Raw genomic sequence first — 17,074 nt, forward strand, 5'->3', positions numbered from 1 at the left:
GCCTATGTGAACTGGGGAATGTGGAGCCACCCCGCGCGCCGCGCCTATGTGAACTGGGGAATGTGGAGCCACCCCGCGCGCCGCGCCTATGTGAACTGGGGAATGTGGAGCCACTCCGCGCGCCGCGCCTATGTGAACTGGGGAATGTGGAGCCACCCCGCGCGCCGCGCCTATGTGAACTGGGGAATGTGGAGCCACCCCGCGCGCCGCGCCTATGTGAACTGGGGAATGCGGAGCCACCCCGCGCGCCGTGCCTATGTGAACTGGGTAATGTTGAGCCACCCCGCGCGCCGCGCCTATGTGAACTGGGGAATGCGGAGCCACCCCGCGCGCCGCGCCTATGTGAACTGGGGAATGTGGAGTGTATCGCCACCTGCTCGGGGATGGCGCGGCGCGCCGCGATGGCTGCGGCTCTCGGCGGCGCGGGCCCGGGCAGGCGCGGCGCGGGCGACGCCACGAGGAGGCCTCTGCGCGTCGCCGACCGGCGTCGGCAGGCGGCCATCGCCTTCCTCACCAACATCTCCCTCGACGGGAAACCCGCGGCCGCGGCGGCTGCCGCTGCGGCGGCGGCGGCTGCGGTTGTCGCCGGGACCGCGGCGGTCGTCGGCGGCGGCGGGGGGGAGAGCGGAGGCGGCGGAGGTGGCGGCGGGGCCGGCCGGGAGGCCGCCGCCGCCGCGGCCGCGGGCCCCCCGTGCACGGGGCCCGAGGTCGCGCCGGCGGCGGCCGCGGTCCCCGCCGGTTACGAGGCCACCCTCCCGGCCAACAGCAGCGTGGCGAGCGGCCTCGGGGCCGAGCCGGGCGCTCTGCTCGCGGCGACGCCGCTGCGTTCGCGGCCGAGCTCGGCGGGAGCGGCGCCCTCTGGGGGCCCCGGGGGGGCCCTCTCGGGCCCGCAGGGAGCGGGAGCGGGAGGCCGAGCGGCCCTGGGGCCCACGCTGAGCGTGGAGGCGCCGGGAGCGGTGAGCGACGTGCAGAGGCAGAGGTGGGGGTGCGCACACCCACACAGTGTACACACACACACACAGTGTACACACACACACACAGTGTGCACACGCACGCAGTGTACACACACACGCACAGGTGTACACACACAGGTGTACACACACACAGATGTATACACACCCACCTCCACACAGGTGTACACCTACACAGGTGTACGCGCACGCACACACGGTGTACGCGCACGCACACACACGGTGTACGCGCACGCACACACACGCACACACGGTGTACACACACGCACACACGGTGTACACACACGCACACACGGTGTACACACACGCACACACGGTGTACACACACGCACACACGGTGTACACACACGCACACACGGTGTACACACACGTACACACACACACACGGTGTACACACACACACACGGTGTACACACACACACACACACGGTGAACACACACACACGGTGAACACACACACACGGTGTACACACACACACAGTGTATATATACACACACACACAGTGTACACACACACACAGGTGTACACACACACGTACACAGGTGTACACACACACGGTGTACACACACTGTGTACACACACGGTGTACACACACGGTGTACACACACGGTGTACACACACAGACACGCGGTACACACACGGTGTACACACACACACACACAGGTGTACACACACACACAGGTGTACACACACACAGGTGTACACACACACAAGTGTACGCACACGTACACAGGTGTACACACACACGGTGTACATACACACACGGTGTACATACACACACAGGTGTACGTACACACACACAGGTGTACGCACACACACAGGTGTACGCACACACACACGGTGTACACACACACACACACGGTGTACACGCACACACACGGTGTACACGCACACACACGGTGTACACGCACACACAGGTGTGCGCACGTGCAGGTGTGTGTACACGCTGGTGCACGGTGTAATTAGGCCATTGTGCGTCATCATCATCATCATGGCCCACATTTTAAAACGACAGATTTCACGTTTTGCCTCTGGGTCTACCTTGGGTAGCTCCCCATCAGTGGACCTACAGCTTGCTGGGCGAATGAAGGCTGCCTATGAGTTGAAGATGCATCGTTTGTGCGGAGTAACTCAGTCCATCATCCCTGCGCGGGAGTGGTGTGGTCGATAAAGTTCTGACCACATTGTGTGTGGGGAAGACTCGCCACCCCCCCCCACTGCCGCCATATGAATCAGGAATATCCACCACTGGTTCAGAGCTGTGAACGGAAAGGTGTGCGCACCGGTGCCCCAAATGCTCGCTCGAGCGGGTGATCGCTCAGAGTTTTCGTTTCGGTGATGACATTGGAGATTTGCAACTGAAAGGATGAATACTTCCCTCTCTGGCCTGCAAGGTCCTAGTGTGCTGAACACCCATCGTGCCACGGCAGCCTCCCCCCATGCGGTGTACAATATGATAGATACCATTATCACTCAACTGCGTGCCTGCGGTGTATGGATGGGGGGGACACAAAGTCCGTGATAATTCCAAACGCCGCCGTGTGCGGAATACAACCTCACGTGCGCGCCTAATAATGGGGGCGCCTTGGTGGCTGGGAGATGTGAACTCGCTCGCCTGGTATACAGGAGGTCGTGGGTTCGATCCTGCTCGCCCGCTGTATATTTTGAGTTTGCGTGTCTCTCTCTCCCTGTGGTCGCGTGGATTTTCCTCCAGATTTTTCCCTCCCCCCACCTCCCACATTTAGAATCAACGTCACGCGTTTTGGAGCATTTGGCCGCTGCTCTAGATTTCCACGCTACGATGATGCCGAAGATGATAAGCCCACTTCGGTGAGCAATCAATGGCGATAGCTTCTGAAAAAAGAGCTATGTACAGTAGCTCAGTGGGGCCTTACCTGGTAAAAATAAAAAAGTAGTATTACAGTAGTAATAGTTAATAGCGTGTCAAATTGTAAACGGGCACGCCCACGTTCCGCGATTTATCCTTGCGGGCGTTGACGCGCGGGACGTGGGATTTGAGAAGCGCGTTATTGAACAACATCGAATCAAGGAATCGCCTCCGAGGTCCCAGAAGCTCGAGCCGGCGCCGGTGACACATCCTGGCTTCGAATCCCAGGGGGGTTTGAGCCGTCCGGCCGTGATGTCAACGGAGTCCTCGGGGGTGCGGCAAGTTGATGGTCTCAGGCCGGTCGATGGTCTCAGGCCGGTCGATGGCCTCAGGCCGGTCGTTGGTCTCAGGCCGGTCGTTGGTCTCAGGCCGGTTTATGGTCTCAGGCCGGTCGATGGTCTCAGGCCGGTCGTTGGTCTCAGGCCGGTTGTTGGTCTCAGGCCGGTTGAAGGTCTCAGGCCGGTCGATGGTCTCAGGCCGGTCGATGGCCTCAGGCCGGTCGATGGTCTCAGGCCGGTCGATGGTCTCAGGCCGGTTGAAGGTCTCAGGCCGGTCGATGGCCTCAGGCCGGTTGAAGGTCTCAGGCCGGTCAATGGTCTCAGGCCGGTCGGTGGTCTCAGGCCGGTCGATGGTCTCAGGCCGGTCGATGGTCTCTGGCCGGTTGAAGGTCTCAGGCCGGTTGACCGGTGACCGCGTGGAAAGAATCCGTCGTGCTCTTAACTCGATTTTTTGTTTAATCGGGCGAGAACTTGGGGGGGGGGGGGGGGGTGGGGAGCAGGATAGGTGGGAGTGTCGCTTGCAAGAGAGCGACCTTGCGCTAGCGACAAAACACAAACGGAGCATTGCACCGGTGCTGGTTGTGAGCCAGCCAGCGAGCGAGAGCCGGTGGCAACTCCAGGCCATGTTCTCCTTTTGCGGTTATGCGTGGCCGGGTGCCGGAGTGGTGGTGGAGGTGGGGGGGGGGCCCTGTTTGCACGCAATGTTGACCCCCGCCTCCCTGCCCCCCACGCTGCTACGCGCTAAGCGCATTTGGAAGGCGATCGCACCCCACTGGCCAAGCCGTGGTGGCGGTGGCGGCGGCGGCGTGAACGGAGGCCGCTGTGTTTCAGAGCTGAGTGCGGTTGCCATGGCTTAGCAAAACATGTGGGGCGGCCTTCACGTGAGTGGCCTGGGGCGGGAGGGAGGGAGGGACGGGTGATGCAGGCGGCAGTGACCAGGGAGCAGTGCGCTTGTTGGTGCCTGTCGTGGTTGTGTGGTGCCGGTGGCACGGCCCCTGAGAAGGGCGCGCGTGTGTGTGTACATACACATGTATGTTGAACTTCTTTCGCACCGCACGTAGCCAGCCGTGCCCGCCGGAGGTGACCAACAGAGCCAGAGGGGGGGAACACAGACGGGGCGGAGCTGGGGGGGGGGGCACGCGCGGGACAGAGCAAGGACGGTTCAACGTTCAACATGAAAAGGGGAGGATAAGGAAGGTCAGAGTGAGAGACGGGAGGATGGAGCTGGTGAGAGGAAGGACGGGAGGGACAGGAGGTGGAAAGGGGAAACGCTGGAGGGGAGAGAGACAGGAAACCCCAGAAGGAGAAGCAGCCAGGAGAGGGAAGAAAGAGAGAGTGTGGAGACGGTGGAGAAACAGAGCGGAGAGGGTCTGCACAGCCAGAGATAAGATGAGAGAGCTGAGAAGATAGGGGAGGAGATTGACATTAAGCGGACGAAGTGAGAGCCTATAGTGGTAGAGGAGAGCAAGGAGATGTCAGAGAGAGAGAGTGAGAGGGTGCCGTGGAAGAGGCTGGGCAGGGTAGGAGGGAGACGCGGTGTGTTTGCGTCAACAGCACGCACGTTTGTACGTATGTACGTTGAACTTCCCTCGCACCGTACGTAGCCAACCGTGCTAATCGGAGGTGGGGCAGGGAAAGGACATCAACACTAAACACAAAAAGCAGTTGGAAGGAATGTTTTATTGTTCAATCTAGACGATTATTTAAAAGTGTGTAGCTCCAGCGGCTTCCTAATATCGGAAGGAGGAGCGTTCCAGACGGCCGCAGAAGCAGCGCATCTGAAAGAGCACGATGTGCAGTGACCACGAGCTTCGGGAGCTGAAATTGCAATTAGACCGCGATTTATTAAATAATCCTCTAGAGATTGACAAACTCATTTCTTGAGAACTGCTTTGAGTGTTTAGTTTGTTGTTCTTTCCCCCGTACCTCCGATTGGCACGGTTGGCTATGTACGGTGCGAAAGAAGTTCAACGTACACACACGTACGTACGTACGTTACGATCGACACAACTGTGGTTGTAATTGACCCCTCCGTGGTCTGATTTGAGCTCGCGCATGGCAAAGAAAGCAGCCCCTGTGGGCCCCCCAGACGGACGCTCGCTCGTCCGCGTACAGATTGCCACGGCGGTGGCGGTGGTGGCGACGGCCGCGCACGCCGTGTAACAACCCCCCCCCCCCCGAGCTCGCTAGGAGAAGGCAGTTCAGGAAAAAAATGACGGCCCAATTTGGTTGGTCTGTGTCGGGGGATTGAGCGTTTCCCCCTCGCACGCGCGGGGCGGGTTTTCTCCACGCGCTCCCAGTTTCCTCCCGCGTGCACAAACACTCGGCGTTAATCGGGCGACGGCACTTTCAATGCGCAGAGGGGCGCAAGAGCTTGGGACAAATTGTCGGCGCCGGTCGTCGCCACCGTCTCTCTCCCTGCGAGGAGGAGTGAGCGACTGCCGCGCGTGCTGTTATCATTATGGTGAGTTAACACGTTGGCCGTCTGTCGAGGCGATGCTCCGCTGTGGCGCGCGACCTTGGCGAAGGTCGCTCGCGTCCTTCGTCGGCCCTTGAACCACTGCCCTCCCCCTCCCCAGAGTGGCTCATTGGTAACCCAATAGAGGAGTCCTAGGTTAGATCGAGGTCCATATGTGTCGTGGAAACCCGCCACCCGACGCAGCCAATTAGCAGGGGTTTGTCACTTAAACAAAACGTGCCAATTAGTTACTAGTTCCACGCTAACCAGTTGTGTGTTGGAGAGCAACTACAACATTTACAATCCCAATAGCGTGACGTTTCGCCGGTAACAACAACATCAACCAGCATCACCGGGCGGACAGCCACAGAGTTGCGGAGAAATCCTCCTCCTGCTGCTTCGGTCTTAAATGGACACGGGCTAAATGTGATGTCATCATCTGTGAGCCAATCGGAGACGGGGTGGTGGCGGGTTTAACGGCACATTCATATGTACGCAAGCTAACCCAAAAAACGCTTAAGCGCAATACTGCTCGTGAAAGCCCCACCACTACGACGTGTTAAACAATTTTAGTTTTTCTTTGTTTCCTGAAGCATTTCATCTCCAGATCACAAACATGCCTGGGCAGCAGGGGGTCACGTTGGTAGCTGCTGTCGGGATTGGTTGCCGCCACGATGTTATTTTCAGTGGGGGGGGGGGGGGCAGGACGACAAATGTGCCGTGGAACGTGTCTCAAGCGTATTAGAATCAGAATATTTATTTATAGTTGAGGAATCCGATGAGCTGTGAAGCTCTTTTTTGCAGATGTCCAGTTAGGGCACGGGGTCGGCACGTTACAGCAACAAACAGTACAACAACACGATAGTGCAAGGCAGAAGAAAGGTCAACAAATCGCACTAACACAAACAAATACAACAATAAACGATCCCCATCCTACCAGGCAAAGCCCAGTGATGGAGTAACTTATTATTCAGACACGACCTGGCTATCACAAATGTTCGCTCAACAAAGTGGCCCCATCATTTGGACATTTATCGCAGTAAAATAATCTGAATAATCTCAAGCATGTTTTAAATGTGGAGGGAAAAACCAGAGGACCCAAAGAAAAGCAATCTACGTGACCACGGGGAGAGAGAGAGACACGTCAACTCAGAATATACAGCAGCAGGTGTTAGGGTTGGGATGAAATCCCCGACATCCTGTATGCCAGGCGAGGTAATTAACATCTCTTAGACACCATGATGATGATGAGAAAGAGACGTCAACTCAGAATATACAGCAGGTGTCAGGGTCGGGATGAAATCCCCGACTTCCTGTATACCAAGCGAGGTAGTTAACATCTCCTAGCCACCATGATGATGATGAGAAAGAGACACGCAAACTCAGAATATACAGCAGGTGTTAGGGTTGGGATGAAATCCCCGACATCCTGTATACCAGGCGAGGTCATTAACATCTCCTAGACACCGTGATGATGATGAGAAAGAGACATGCAAATTCCAAATATACAGCAGGCGTCAGGGTCGGGATGAAATCCCCGACATCCTGTATACCAGGCGAGCTAGTTAACATCTCCTAGCCACCGTGATTGCGATTGCCCATCCATCGGACGGGTTGTGTACGCTAGGCCTTCCTCCCCACGCTGAACACTGCCCACGGTGTACAGCGTAGATGAAGCTGTCATCGCTTGGCTCGCAAACTTCAACTTGGACGTGCGATGTGCACATTACTCCCGTACGCTCCAGAGAGAGAGAGACTACCCATGGCGGACACCCGCAGCGTCTGCCACCCAAGGTGGTACCCAACCGGGGGTGGTGAGGAAGATTGGGGGGGGGGGGGGGGTTGAGGTAAGGGGGAGGGGCGACGGTGATGGTCGTCGTGGCGAGGTCGGGGCGCTGCCCGGCACGCGAGGGCCCTCCGGGGTGGCCGTGCGGGGAGACGCGTTGACGGCTGCGCGTTCGGACTCGCACTGCGCGCCGTGACGCTTGCGCCCGGCGTGGAGGAATGCGGGGGACGGTGTGGGGGGTGGGGGGGGGGGCGCAGGGGGCTTGTGCAGCAGGTGCTCACGGCCACCCCCGCCGTCTCACCTTGTCGCCTTACAGGGGGCGGCAGCGGCGGCGGTCCCGGTGGAGGCCGTGTTGATATTGGCCTGCAGAAACCTACCTTGGTAATCAGTCACCTGAAATAAATACGTAAATAAGCTATTACATCCGATAAAATTGCGTATCTCTCTCATCGCTTTATCTCACCACTTTATCTCTCGTCGCTTTATCTCTAACCACTTTATCTCTCATCACTTTATCTCTCGTCACTTTATCTCTCGTCGCTTTATCTCTCGTCACTTTTTCTCTCATCACTTTATCTCTAACCACTTTATCTCTCGTCACTTTATCTCTCATCACTTTATCTCTCATCACTTTATCTCTCACCACTTTATCTCTCATCACTTTATCTCTCATCACTTTATCTCTCACCACTTTATTTCTCATCACTTTATCTCTCACCACTTTATCTCTCATCACTTTATCTCTCATCACTTTATCTCTCACCACTTTATTTCTCATCACTTTATCCCTCATCACTTTATCTCTCATCACTTTATCTCTCGTCACTTTATCTCTCATCACTTTATCTCTTATCACTTTATCTCTCACCACTTTATCTCTCATCGCTTTCTCTCTCATAGCTTTCTCTCTCATCGCTTTATCTCTCGTCACTTTATCTCTCATCACTTTATCTCTCGTCACTTTATCTCTCGTCACTTTATCTCTCATCACTTTATCTCTCATCACTTTATCTCTCATCACTTTATCTCTCATCACTATATCTCTCATCACTTTATCTCTCATCACTTTATCTCTCATCACTTTATCTCTCATCACTTTATCTCTCATCACTTTATCTCCCACCACTTTATTTCTCGTCACTTTCTCTCTCGTCACTTTATCTCTCATCACTTTCTCTCTCATCGCTTTCTCTCTCTCTCTGTCTGTCTCGATGCAGTAGTATGGCGTTCCAGATGAGATTCCCGGATATCCAGAATCGCCGATAGCCAAGTGCGTGAATAACGAGGTTATACCGCACTCCCCAAACAAGAATCACCAACCTCACGCAGTCCGGGATGTTAACTCCCTCGCCTGCTATGGAGCAGGTCGTGGGTTCGATGCCTGCTGTTGTATATTTGCAGTTTGCGTCTCTCTCTCTCTCTCCGGGTCCTCCGGTTTTTCCTTCCACGTAAAAAAAATCAGTGTTACGCGTTTATAGAGTATTTGGTCTGCTATAAATTGACACGTGATGATGATAAGCCACTTCGTTGAGCTATCATTTGTGATGTCCTGGTCGCTTCTGAAAAAGAGCTGTAGAGCTCAGTGGGCCTTACCTGGTAAAATAAAAATTGTTACGACTGTAATTAGTTAATCTTAAAAAAAACAATCCATCACATTATGTCTGGTTCTGTGTCTAATTTGCCTTTATCCCAGCTCTTGAGAATTAAAATATCGGTTTGATTGTCGTGCAACGGAGCATTACCCTCATACGGCCAGGCGGGTGGGAAGTTGCTCCTCCGTGCTGCGTGTGGACTCAGAGGTCACTTGAAGAATGAGAGCAAGAGTACGGGATCTCTGAGGTAGCTCTGTGATATCCGCTTCTACAGGGACGGAAGGGGGCGGCCGTTCTCTCACGCAGGGTCGCACACCGCTCCGCCGGAGTCTCCCGGTGGAATCTTCGTCCCGTGACGGACGCCGATGGCGCGGTCATTTACAAGTGGATGTCAAAACGTGACGCGAACCGCTCTTTTGTTTCCGTACGGCACCTCGTGGGGGGGCGTAGTGTCAATCGCCAGGATCTCCGGTCCTTAATAAATCTAGGGGCGGACTCCGCACGCACGGGGAGTCTGCCCCTCGGGCCAAGCCTCCTCGGGCCAAGCGGGGAGAGACGCCGTTGGGAGTGGCTGGACAGAAGGGCCGTAGAGCTACGCGTACGGTGCCGCCGTTCCGAAGGGTTCCTTTTGAAGACGTTGACGTCTTTCGTGGACCTTTACAAAGTGTGCCGAGGACGACACTGTGACTGTTGTTTGTGTATCAGTTTAAAACCATTTCTTTTTTTTAAATACAAATTGCGGGAAACCTTCCTTGCGACCGAGTGAACGTGTTTAATTCTCGCAGCGCGAGAGCTCGATCCCGGTATCCCGTTTAAAGAATTGGATGATGATCATGATGATGATGAGAATCTCTTTGGCTGCCACTGGCCAGCGAGCTGCGCCGGCTGACCTGTGTGTGCGTGCAGTGTGACCCGGAGTTGGTGGCCTTGTTCGCGCTCTCTGTAAAGGCCCGTTGCTGTCTCTCGTGTCAGTCTGTTGTTCAGACGGCGGTTAGCCTCCCAGCGCTCGTCCGTAGACACCCTGGAGGAGACCGAGGCGCTCACCTCGCTGCGGAGGTACGGTATGTCGTACCGTACGTACGTACCGGTGTGTGTGTACAGTGCGGGACCCCCCCCCCCCCCCCAATGCTGCCTGGATCTCTCTCCTCTGCCTCCTCCGCGCTTCTGTCTCTGGCGGACATGAGATTCTTGCCTCTGACCCTCGGCAGGTGCCCTGTCCTCTCTCTTCCGACCGCCTTCCGCTCGGTTCTATCGCAGCCGCCCTCTCTCCCTCCCTCTCTCTCTCTTGCGTTCCCCGCACGCGTTGCGAGTAGGTGACGGTCGCAGCGCAGGTGCATCGTCGCGGCGCTCGCGGGAGGCCGCGAGCCCTTTGCCCGCCTCGTGACACGATCCCAAATCGTCTCGTCCGGCCCTGGCGTCTTCGCCGCCGCACAAGGCCCCCCCCTTCCCCCCGACGGCCCCCACCCCGCCCCTTCACCGCGGCCTCGTGGAATTTGCCACTGCGAGTAAAACGGCCCGCGAGTGACCAAGGAGCACCGGCCGCGGAAGTTCTTTGGCCGAGGTGCAAATAGAAGTTCAACGTACGTACATGAGGAAGCCACTGGGACCTGCGCGGTTTTAAACACGTCTAGATTGACAAACTCATTTCTTTAGAACTGCTTGTTCAGTTTCTCGTCCTTCCCCCCTCCGCACCTCCGATCAGCACGGTTGGCTACGTGCGCTTGCTTCCACGCTCACCTGGTTGCCGTAGGGGAGCATTTTCGACCCGACAAGCAGCGCCCGCATTTCTGATCACCGCAAGGGCCTCTCTTGCAGCGACCGGGGAGTGGACGGGGGAGTGGCCGAGGAGTGGCCGGGGAGCCCCATGAGGCCCAAAGAGGCCTCACGCGAGGACGAGGTTTACTCGAGCTGGAATTGGCCGAACGGATCTCGGCAGGGCGACATCCCGGATCTTCCTCGGAGACGTTCACAGCGGCGTTGCCCCGCTGGGTTCCCTCCTAGGGGGCGCCACGGTGGCTAGGAGATGTTACCTATCTTGCCTGTTGTACAGGAGGTCCTGGGTTTGTTCCTGACGCCAGCTGTGGTATATTTGGAGTTTACGTGTCTCCCTGTCTCCCCGTGGTCGCGTGGATTTTTCTCCAGGTCCTCCGGTTTTTCCCTCCACGCATTCGAATCGACATCGCGCGTGTTTAAGGAATTTGGCTGCTGCTATGAATTTCCACGTGATGAGAAGCCCCCACTTCGTTGGGCTGTCATTTGCCATAGCCAGGGTCGCTTCTGACAAGGAGCTCCGTAGCTTCAGTGGTGGGGCCTTACCTGGTCAAGTCAAAAAATAATTTAGTTGCCTCTGCCTCCTCGTCCGTGTACGGCGTCTCCCTGGAAGTGGAGCCCCACGGAGCGGGGGGGTGGGGGCCTCGCTTGAGGGGGGTCACGCCGAGGGCGGCCCGCTGACGTCGCCGCGGCCGTAACGATGTCGCCGTGATAGCCCGAACAGCTCCCCCGGCACCTCGGGTGAGCACCGTTGGCTACGTATTGTGCAAAAGAAGTTCAACGTACGTGCATACCGTGCATCTTCAGTTCGCACGAGTCGTCGCTTGCTCGCGTGAGAGCGCAACTAAAGTTGTGGGGGGGAAGAGGGCACCTGGATATTTGACACCGACCCCCTCACATCCGACTTTTCACCTTGCCCCTGTCACCTCTGATTGGCACGGTTGGCTACGTCCGGTGGAAAATAAGTTGAACGTACCGTACATGCGTGGAGCCAGGCGCCGTGATAAAATCTCCGCCGCACGCCACGATGAAGCCCGGCGGCTGCTCGTTGGCGATGCGATCGGGGGGGGGGGGGGGGGTTGTGAGAAACTAATTATAATTAGTTTATATATAAACTATAAACTATTTTTTTATTTTTACTAGGTAAGGCCCCACTGAGCTATGTAGCTCCTTTTCCGAAGCGACCTGGCTATCACAAATTACAGCTCATTGAAGTGGGCTTATCATCATCATCATCACGTGGAAATGTATAGCAGCCAAATACTCGCTTAAGCGCACGTTAATTTTCGAATGTGGAGGGGATAAACCGGAGGACCCGGAGAAAAATCCACGCGACCACGGGGAGAACACGCAGACTCCAAACAATGCAGCAGGCGTCGAGGTCGGGATCGAACCCACGAACCTCCTGCACACCAGGCGAGGTAGTCAACATCTCCTAGGCCACCGTGGCACGCCCGTGAGAAACGCCGGGCCGGTCCTCCGGCCGAGGGAGGGAGTCGGCGCGTCCGCCGGGCGTTCGACATCGTGAACACGCAGTCCTCGCCCCGGCGCTGCTGCAGTTGCGTCGCGTGGCGGGGGTGGGTGGGTTGGTGGGTTGGTGGGTGGGGGGCATGCGGGTCCCCCCACCTTGCTGTAAACCCTGCCTCCCACCTGAATTCCTTGTCAAGGGAGAAGTCGCCGCTCACGTGAGCGTTGGTTTGTCACGTCCACAGCCCTGCAGAGGCAGCGGCGGAAATTCCGCTTGGGCCGTTCGCGGGGGGGTGGGGGGGGCGCGTCCCTAGGGACAATCACTATTTGCTGCCCCCCCCCCAACAAAGCGGTACCCGTTGTATCTACCCCGGAGAGATGATGAGCTCGCAACCTTTCCGACTGAGGCGCTGAGCCCGCGTGGTACGACATGTACACCAGTGGATGGCAGAATCAGACTACTTTATTTATTACTGGAGGAATCCGATGACGTATGAGGCTGTTTATTTTCGCAGATGCCCAGTCGGGGCACAGGGTCAGAACGTTAGGACAACAAACACAATACACAAACACGATAGGAGTGCAATGTTTAGGAAAGGTAAATAAGTCGCATGAAACTATATATATACAATAAAACTAAATTATCTTATATCTTGCCAGGTCAAGTCCACTGAGGTATTAACTTATTTTTCGGAAGCTTCCTGGCCATCATAAATGACATAACGTGGAAATTTACAGCAAGCAGCCAAAGTACTCGCTAAGCACGTGATGTTGTTTCTAAACGTGGAGGGGAAAGAAACGGAGCACCCAGAGAAAGAAAATCCACGGTGAGAGAGAGAAAGAGACGCAAAGTCCACATATACGGCAGGCATCAGGGTCGCCATCGAACCCACGACCTCCTGTATACCAGGCGAGGTAGTCGACATCTACCACGACCTGTATACCAGGCGAGGTAGTCAACATCTACCACGACCTCCTGTATACCAGGCGAGGTAGTCAACATCTACCACGACCTCCTAGATACCAGGCGAGGTAGCCAACATCTACCACGACCTCCTGTATACCAGGCGAGGTAGTCAACATCTACCACGACCTCTTGTATACCAGGCGAGGTAGTTGACATCTCGCCACTGCGACACCCAAAGCAAGGCTGGCATGGTGGCCAGTAGATGGCAGTACAGCAAAAACCTTCGCGGGCTTCCGAATGTTATCCTCTCCACGGCGGAAAAACCCCACGCCTTGAAAATAATCCGAATATTTATTTGTACTGGAGGAATCCGATGAGCTGTAAGGCTCTTTTTTCCACAGATGACCACTCTTCTCACAGATGTCCAGTGAACATGAAAAGGAACTGGCCCAAGCATGCGATGCAGAAACCCTCAAGAAAGTGTGGATCTCCTACAACCCTTGTCTTCCTTACTCCATCGCCCTTTCCTCCAGTCTTGCCTCTGCCCTGCACACCGCTGGCATGGCGCACAGCTGCTGTTGCTGTCCATGCTGTGTCTCTCCTCTCGTTGCTTGTCTGTGCCCTCCCTCCCCTCTCCTGTCGAGGAAGGAGGTGTCTCGCTAACAGCACTCGCTCCCGACTATACGCGTGGTGGACGGGATCTTTGTCTTCTGTAGTTGTCCTTGTGGAGCGCACACGCACGCGTGCACCTCCGCGCCACGCTTCAGCGACGGCGTTAATGTGAAGGTGAAGTCGATTCCATTGATGAGCGGCAATTATGTGATTTTTTAATGGGTGGAGCGGTGGCCCGATCTCTGGGCGCCATGAACCCGGCTACGCATTACCCGAGTTGGATTCGCGCCCTCTTCACCCGACCCCCGCATTGACCGACATGGGTGAAGTATGGTCAAACAACGACCGTGGCCAGCGCAGCGTGGGCAGTTTCAATGACAACGGGCTCCAGGTTGTCGTAGGTTTCGGTTAAATAACGGGTTGGTTATCAGGTCCCCCGTGCTCGAGTGAGCCGTGGGTGTGGGAAACGTTGTGGCGGAGTGGCGGCGCGATGGTTCGCCACGCACTGCGCTACGAACCCGGCGAGCCAAGTTCGATTCCCGCTCACGGCCACCGACACCACCGGTGACGATTATCTGAACCAGTCCTGGGGCCTTCCCCTTGGTCGACTCGGCCTCAAATGAGTACCTGGTGCGGTGTGTAAACATCGCCGTTGGGGAGACAAAGGCGGCCGGGCGTGGTGCTGGCCACCAAACCCCCTCGTGTGCCGCGCGGTGCCTTCGTAGGTGCTCGCTAAAAGCACTTGCCCCCAACAGCCTGTTCAGGCTACATGGGGGATCTTTGTCTGTGGGTGTGTGAAACATTAAACCCATCTTTCACAATACTGATGAAGCTGATTGCAGTATCAGTTGTGTGGGTAGCCACTGACCCTATGGTCAACAAAGATAAAAAAAAAGATCCCCGCTATAGCCTGAACAGACTGTTGGGACAAGTGCTGTTAGCGAGCAGCACCTATGAAGGCTGGAGCGGCACACGAGGGGGTGGGTGGCCAACACCACGCCCGGCCGCCTTTGTCTCCCCCCCCCCCCCCCCAGTGGCGACATTTACACACTGCACCAGGTACTCACTTGAGACTGAGGCGACCGAGCGGAGGCCCAACACCGGTTCAGATATTCGTCACCGATGTTGGTCGGACTCTAAATCTGGTCGCAGGGTTTGTAGCGCAGCGCGCTGACCGCTACACCGCCGCTCCCCACGCGCACGCACACGCACGTGCTGACCTAAATCGAAGTGGCCGTTGAAAAAAATCCAGCCACCAGCAGAATCTTCACCTGGACCGGAGGAATTACGACGAGCTTGCTAATCTCTTCTCTACGTCCGTACAGTCGCCGCACGTTGCTTAGTTTCCACGTGTTCATGTTTGTACGCCCCCGCTGTCGATCCACGGCTGGACGAGTCCCATCCCCTTTCTTTGCGTCAACCACTGGGGGTTGTTCGACCGCAATTGGCGCCACGCTGGTCACTACGGCTGGGTGGGAAGGGGGTGGGTGGGCCGTGTCAATAGATTCGAGCCAGATTGCGGATGCCTTGGCCGCCACGTCCACCAGGGGCCCCGCGCCGGCGGAGCTCAGATGCCGTGCCAGTGGGGCTCAGATGCCGTGCCAGTGGTGAAGTCAAAGGGGGTGCCCCCAAAAATTAATTTGTGGGAGCGTCACGGTGGCTACGTGATGTCGACTACCTCGCCTGGTACACAGGAGGTCGTGGGTTTGATGCCTGCTGCTGTATATTTGGAGGCTGCGTGTTCTCTCTCTCCCCGTGTTCGCGTGGATTTTTCTCCGGGTCTTCCGATAATTTGCCCTCCACATTTATAATCAAAGTCGCGCGTTTAGGGTGTTTGGCTGCTCCTATAAATGTCCACGTGATGATGATAAGCCACTCCGTTGGGCTATCATCATGGGGGACCTTTTTGTCAGTATCAAAGTATGAAAAATAAGAAAATGTTTTACCCTTTTTCTGGCAATGAAACAGGAGGTGTTAAGATGATCAAACACCAAATAGCTGCTCACCCTGAGCTATAAATAACCTGATAGTGCATTGCCTTTGTACTGTTCACCTTGTAGTGTTCTCTGGTCTGACACTGGTGGTAGTGAGATAAGGCCTGAAAGAAGGCTGCTGTCTCTAGTGTAGGCCAATCCGTTTCAAAGACAATGCCATATATTATTATTATTATCAGAGCGTGTTTGTTTACATGTTCACCACAAGTAGTGTGTGTGGTTAATGCAGTACTTAATGCCTTGCGAGAGGTATAATCTATTTGGCGTTTGAACATCTGAACACAACTGTTTTATTGCCAGAAAAAGTAAAAAAAAAACTATTATTTTTCCATTTCACAAATACAACGATCCCCAATATCGCCTTAACAGACTGTCAGGACAAGCGCTGCTAAACCCAGCCTCCTATGACGGCCTGCAAAATAAATAGTTTGGGTTGCTCGTTTGAATCGGGGGTGGGCGGCGGTGCGGTGGGCGGCGGTGCGGTTAGCGCGGTCGCCTCGCTGCGGAGCTCCGTAGCGTCCCCCTCGTGTGTCCCCCCCCCCCCCCCCACTAAGGCGCTCTCCGTCTCCACGGACGTCACCGGTGTCGTTATGGCCCCCCCCCCTCCCCCTCCTCCCCACAGGTGCCGCCGCACGTCTGGCTCCCCGCCCGGGCGCAGCGGGCGGACGCCTCACTTTGTAACGAATTTAAGGCAGCATGACACGAGCAACGGAAGGTGAAGCCTGCCGGGTGGGCCCCGGTAGCGGGCCGGGGGGAGGCGGCCATGACGGTCGTGGCGGCCATGACGCCGCCCTTCATTTCCGCACTTGCTTCTCCTGTCGATCGCTCTCTCGCTCTCTCTCGCTCCGACCTCCAGCTAACAGCAATCGGAAGCTTCGCTTAACCCACGCGGAGTCGGCCAGGTCTCAAAAGGAGGTGGCCATGCCGAGTCGCCGGCGCTGAGATGCCGAGCATCTCTCCGTGGGTCTCGGCCGCCCGCGATGTAAAGCAGTCTCTGGACCCGGTCACCAGCGACTCGCACAGAGACCTCGCATAGAGACCCGTAGACTCGCATAGAGACCCGTAGACTCGCATAGAGACCCGTAGACTCGCATAGAGACCCGTAGACTCACATAGAGACCTGTAGAAGCACATCGACCCATAGATGCACATAGAGACCCATAAACTACATAGAGACTCATAGAAGCAAATACAGACCCATAGAACACAGAGACCCATACAAGTACATAGAGATCCGTAGATTCACATATAGACATCCAAAGACTTAATAGAGACCCATAGACCCACATAGAGACCCCCGAAGACTCGCATCGACCGGTTGTCATGGAACTGGGTTTCCAAGTGTCAACG

General features: G+C 56.0%; 1 protein-coding gene across 3 annotated transcripts in view; it reads left to right on the forward strand.

Moving 5' to 3' along the window:
• The first annotated feature begins 314 nt into the window (after positions 1-314).
• Positions 315-17,074, forward strand: part of LOC116957795 (CDK5 and ABL1 enzyme substrate 2-like) — a 42,991-nt gene continuing 26,231 nt past the window's right edge. Inside the window, exons 1-3 of one of the 3 annotated variants that reach the window (XM_076073878.1) lie at positions 315-979; positions 9,947-10,030; positions 16,347-16,439. In XM_076073878.1, the coding sequence (XP_075929993.1) occupies positions 384-979; positions 9,947-10,030; positions 16,347-16,439 (773 nt within the window). In that variant the 5' untranslated portion in view covers positions 315-383. The remainder of the gene's footprint in view (positions 980-9,946; positions 10,031-16,346; positions 16,440-17,074) is intronic. The other 2 variants (XM_076073879.1, XM_076073880.1) reach the window with 2 other exon arrangements.

This window comes from Petromyzon marinus, chromosome 43 (assembly GCF_048934315.1).
Source record: "Petromyzon marinus isolate PM22_M1 ecotype Great Lakes invasive population chromosome 43, UKy_Petmar_22M1.pri1.0, whole genome shotgun sequence".
Classification (NCBI taxonomy): domain Eukaryota; kingdom Metazoa; phylum Chordata; class Hyperoartia; order Petromyzontiformes; family Petromyzontidae; genus Petromyzon; species Petromyzon marinus.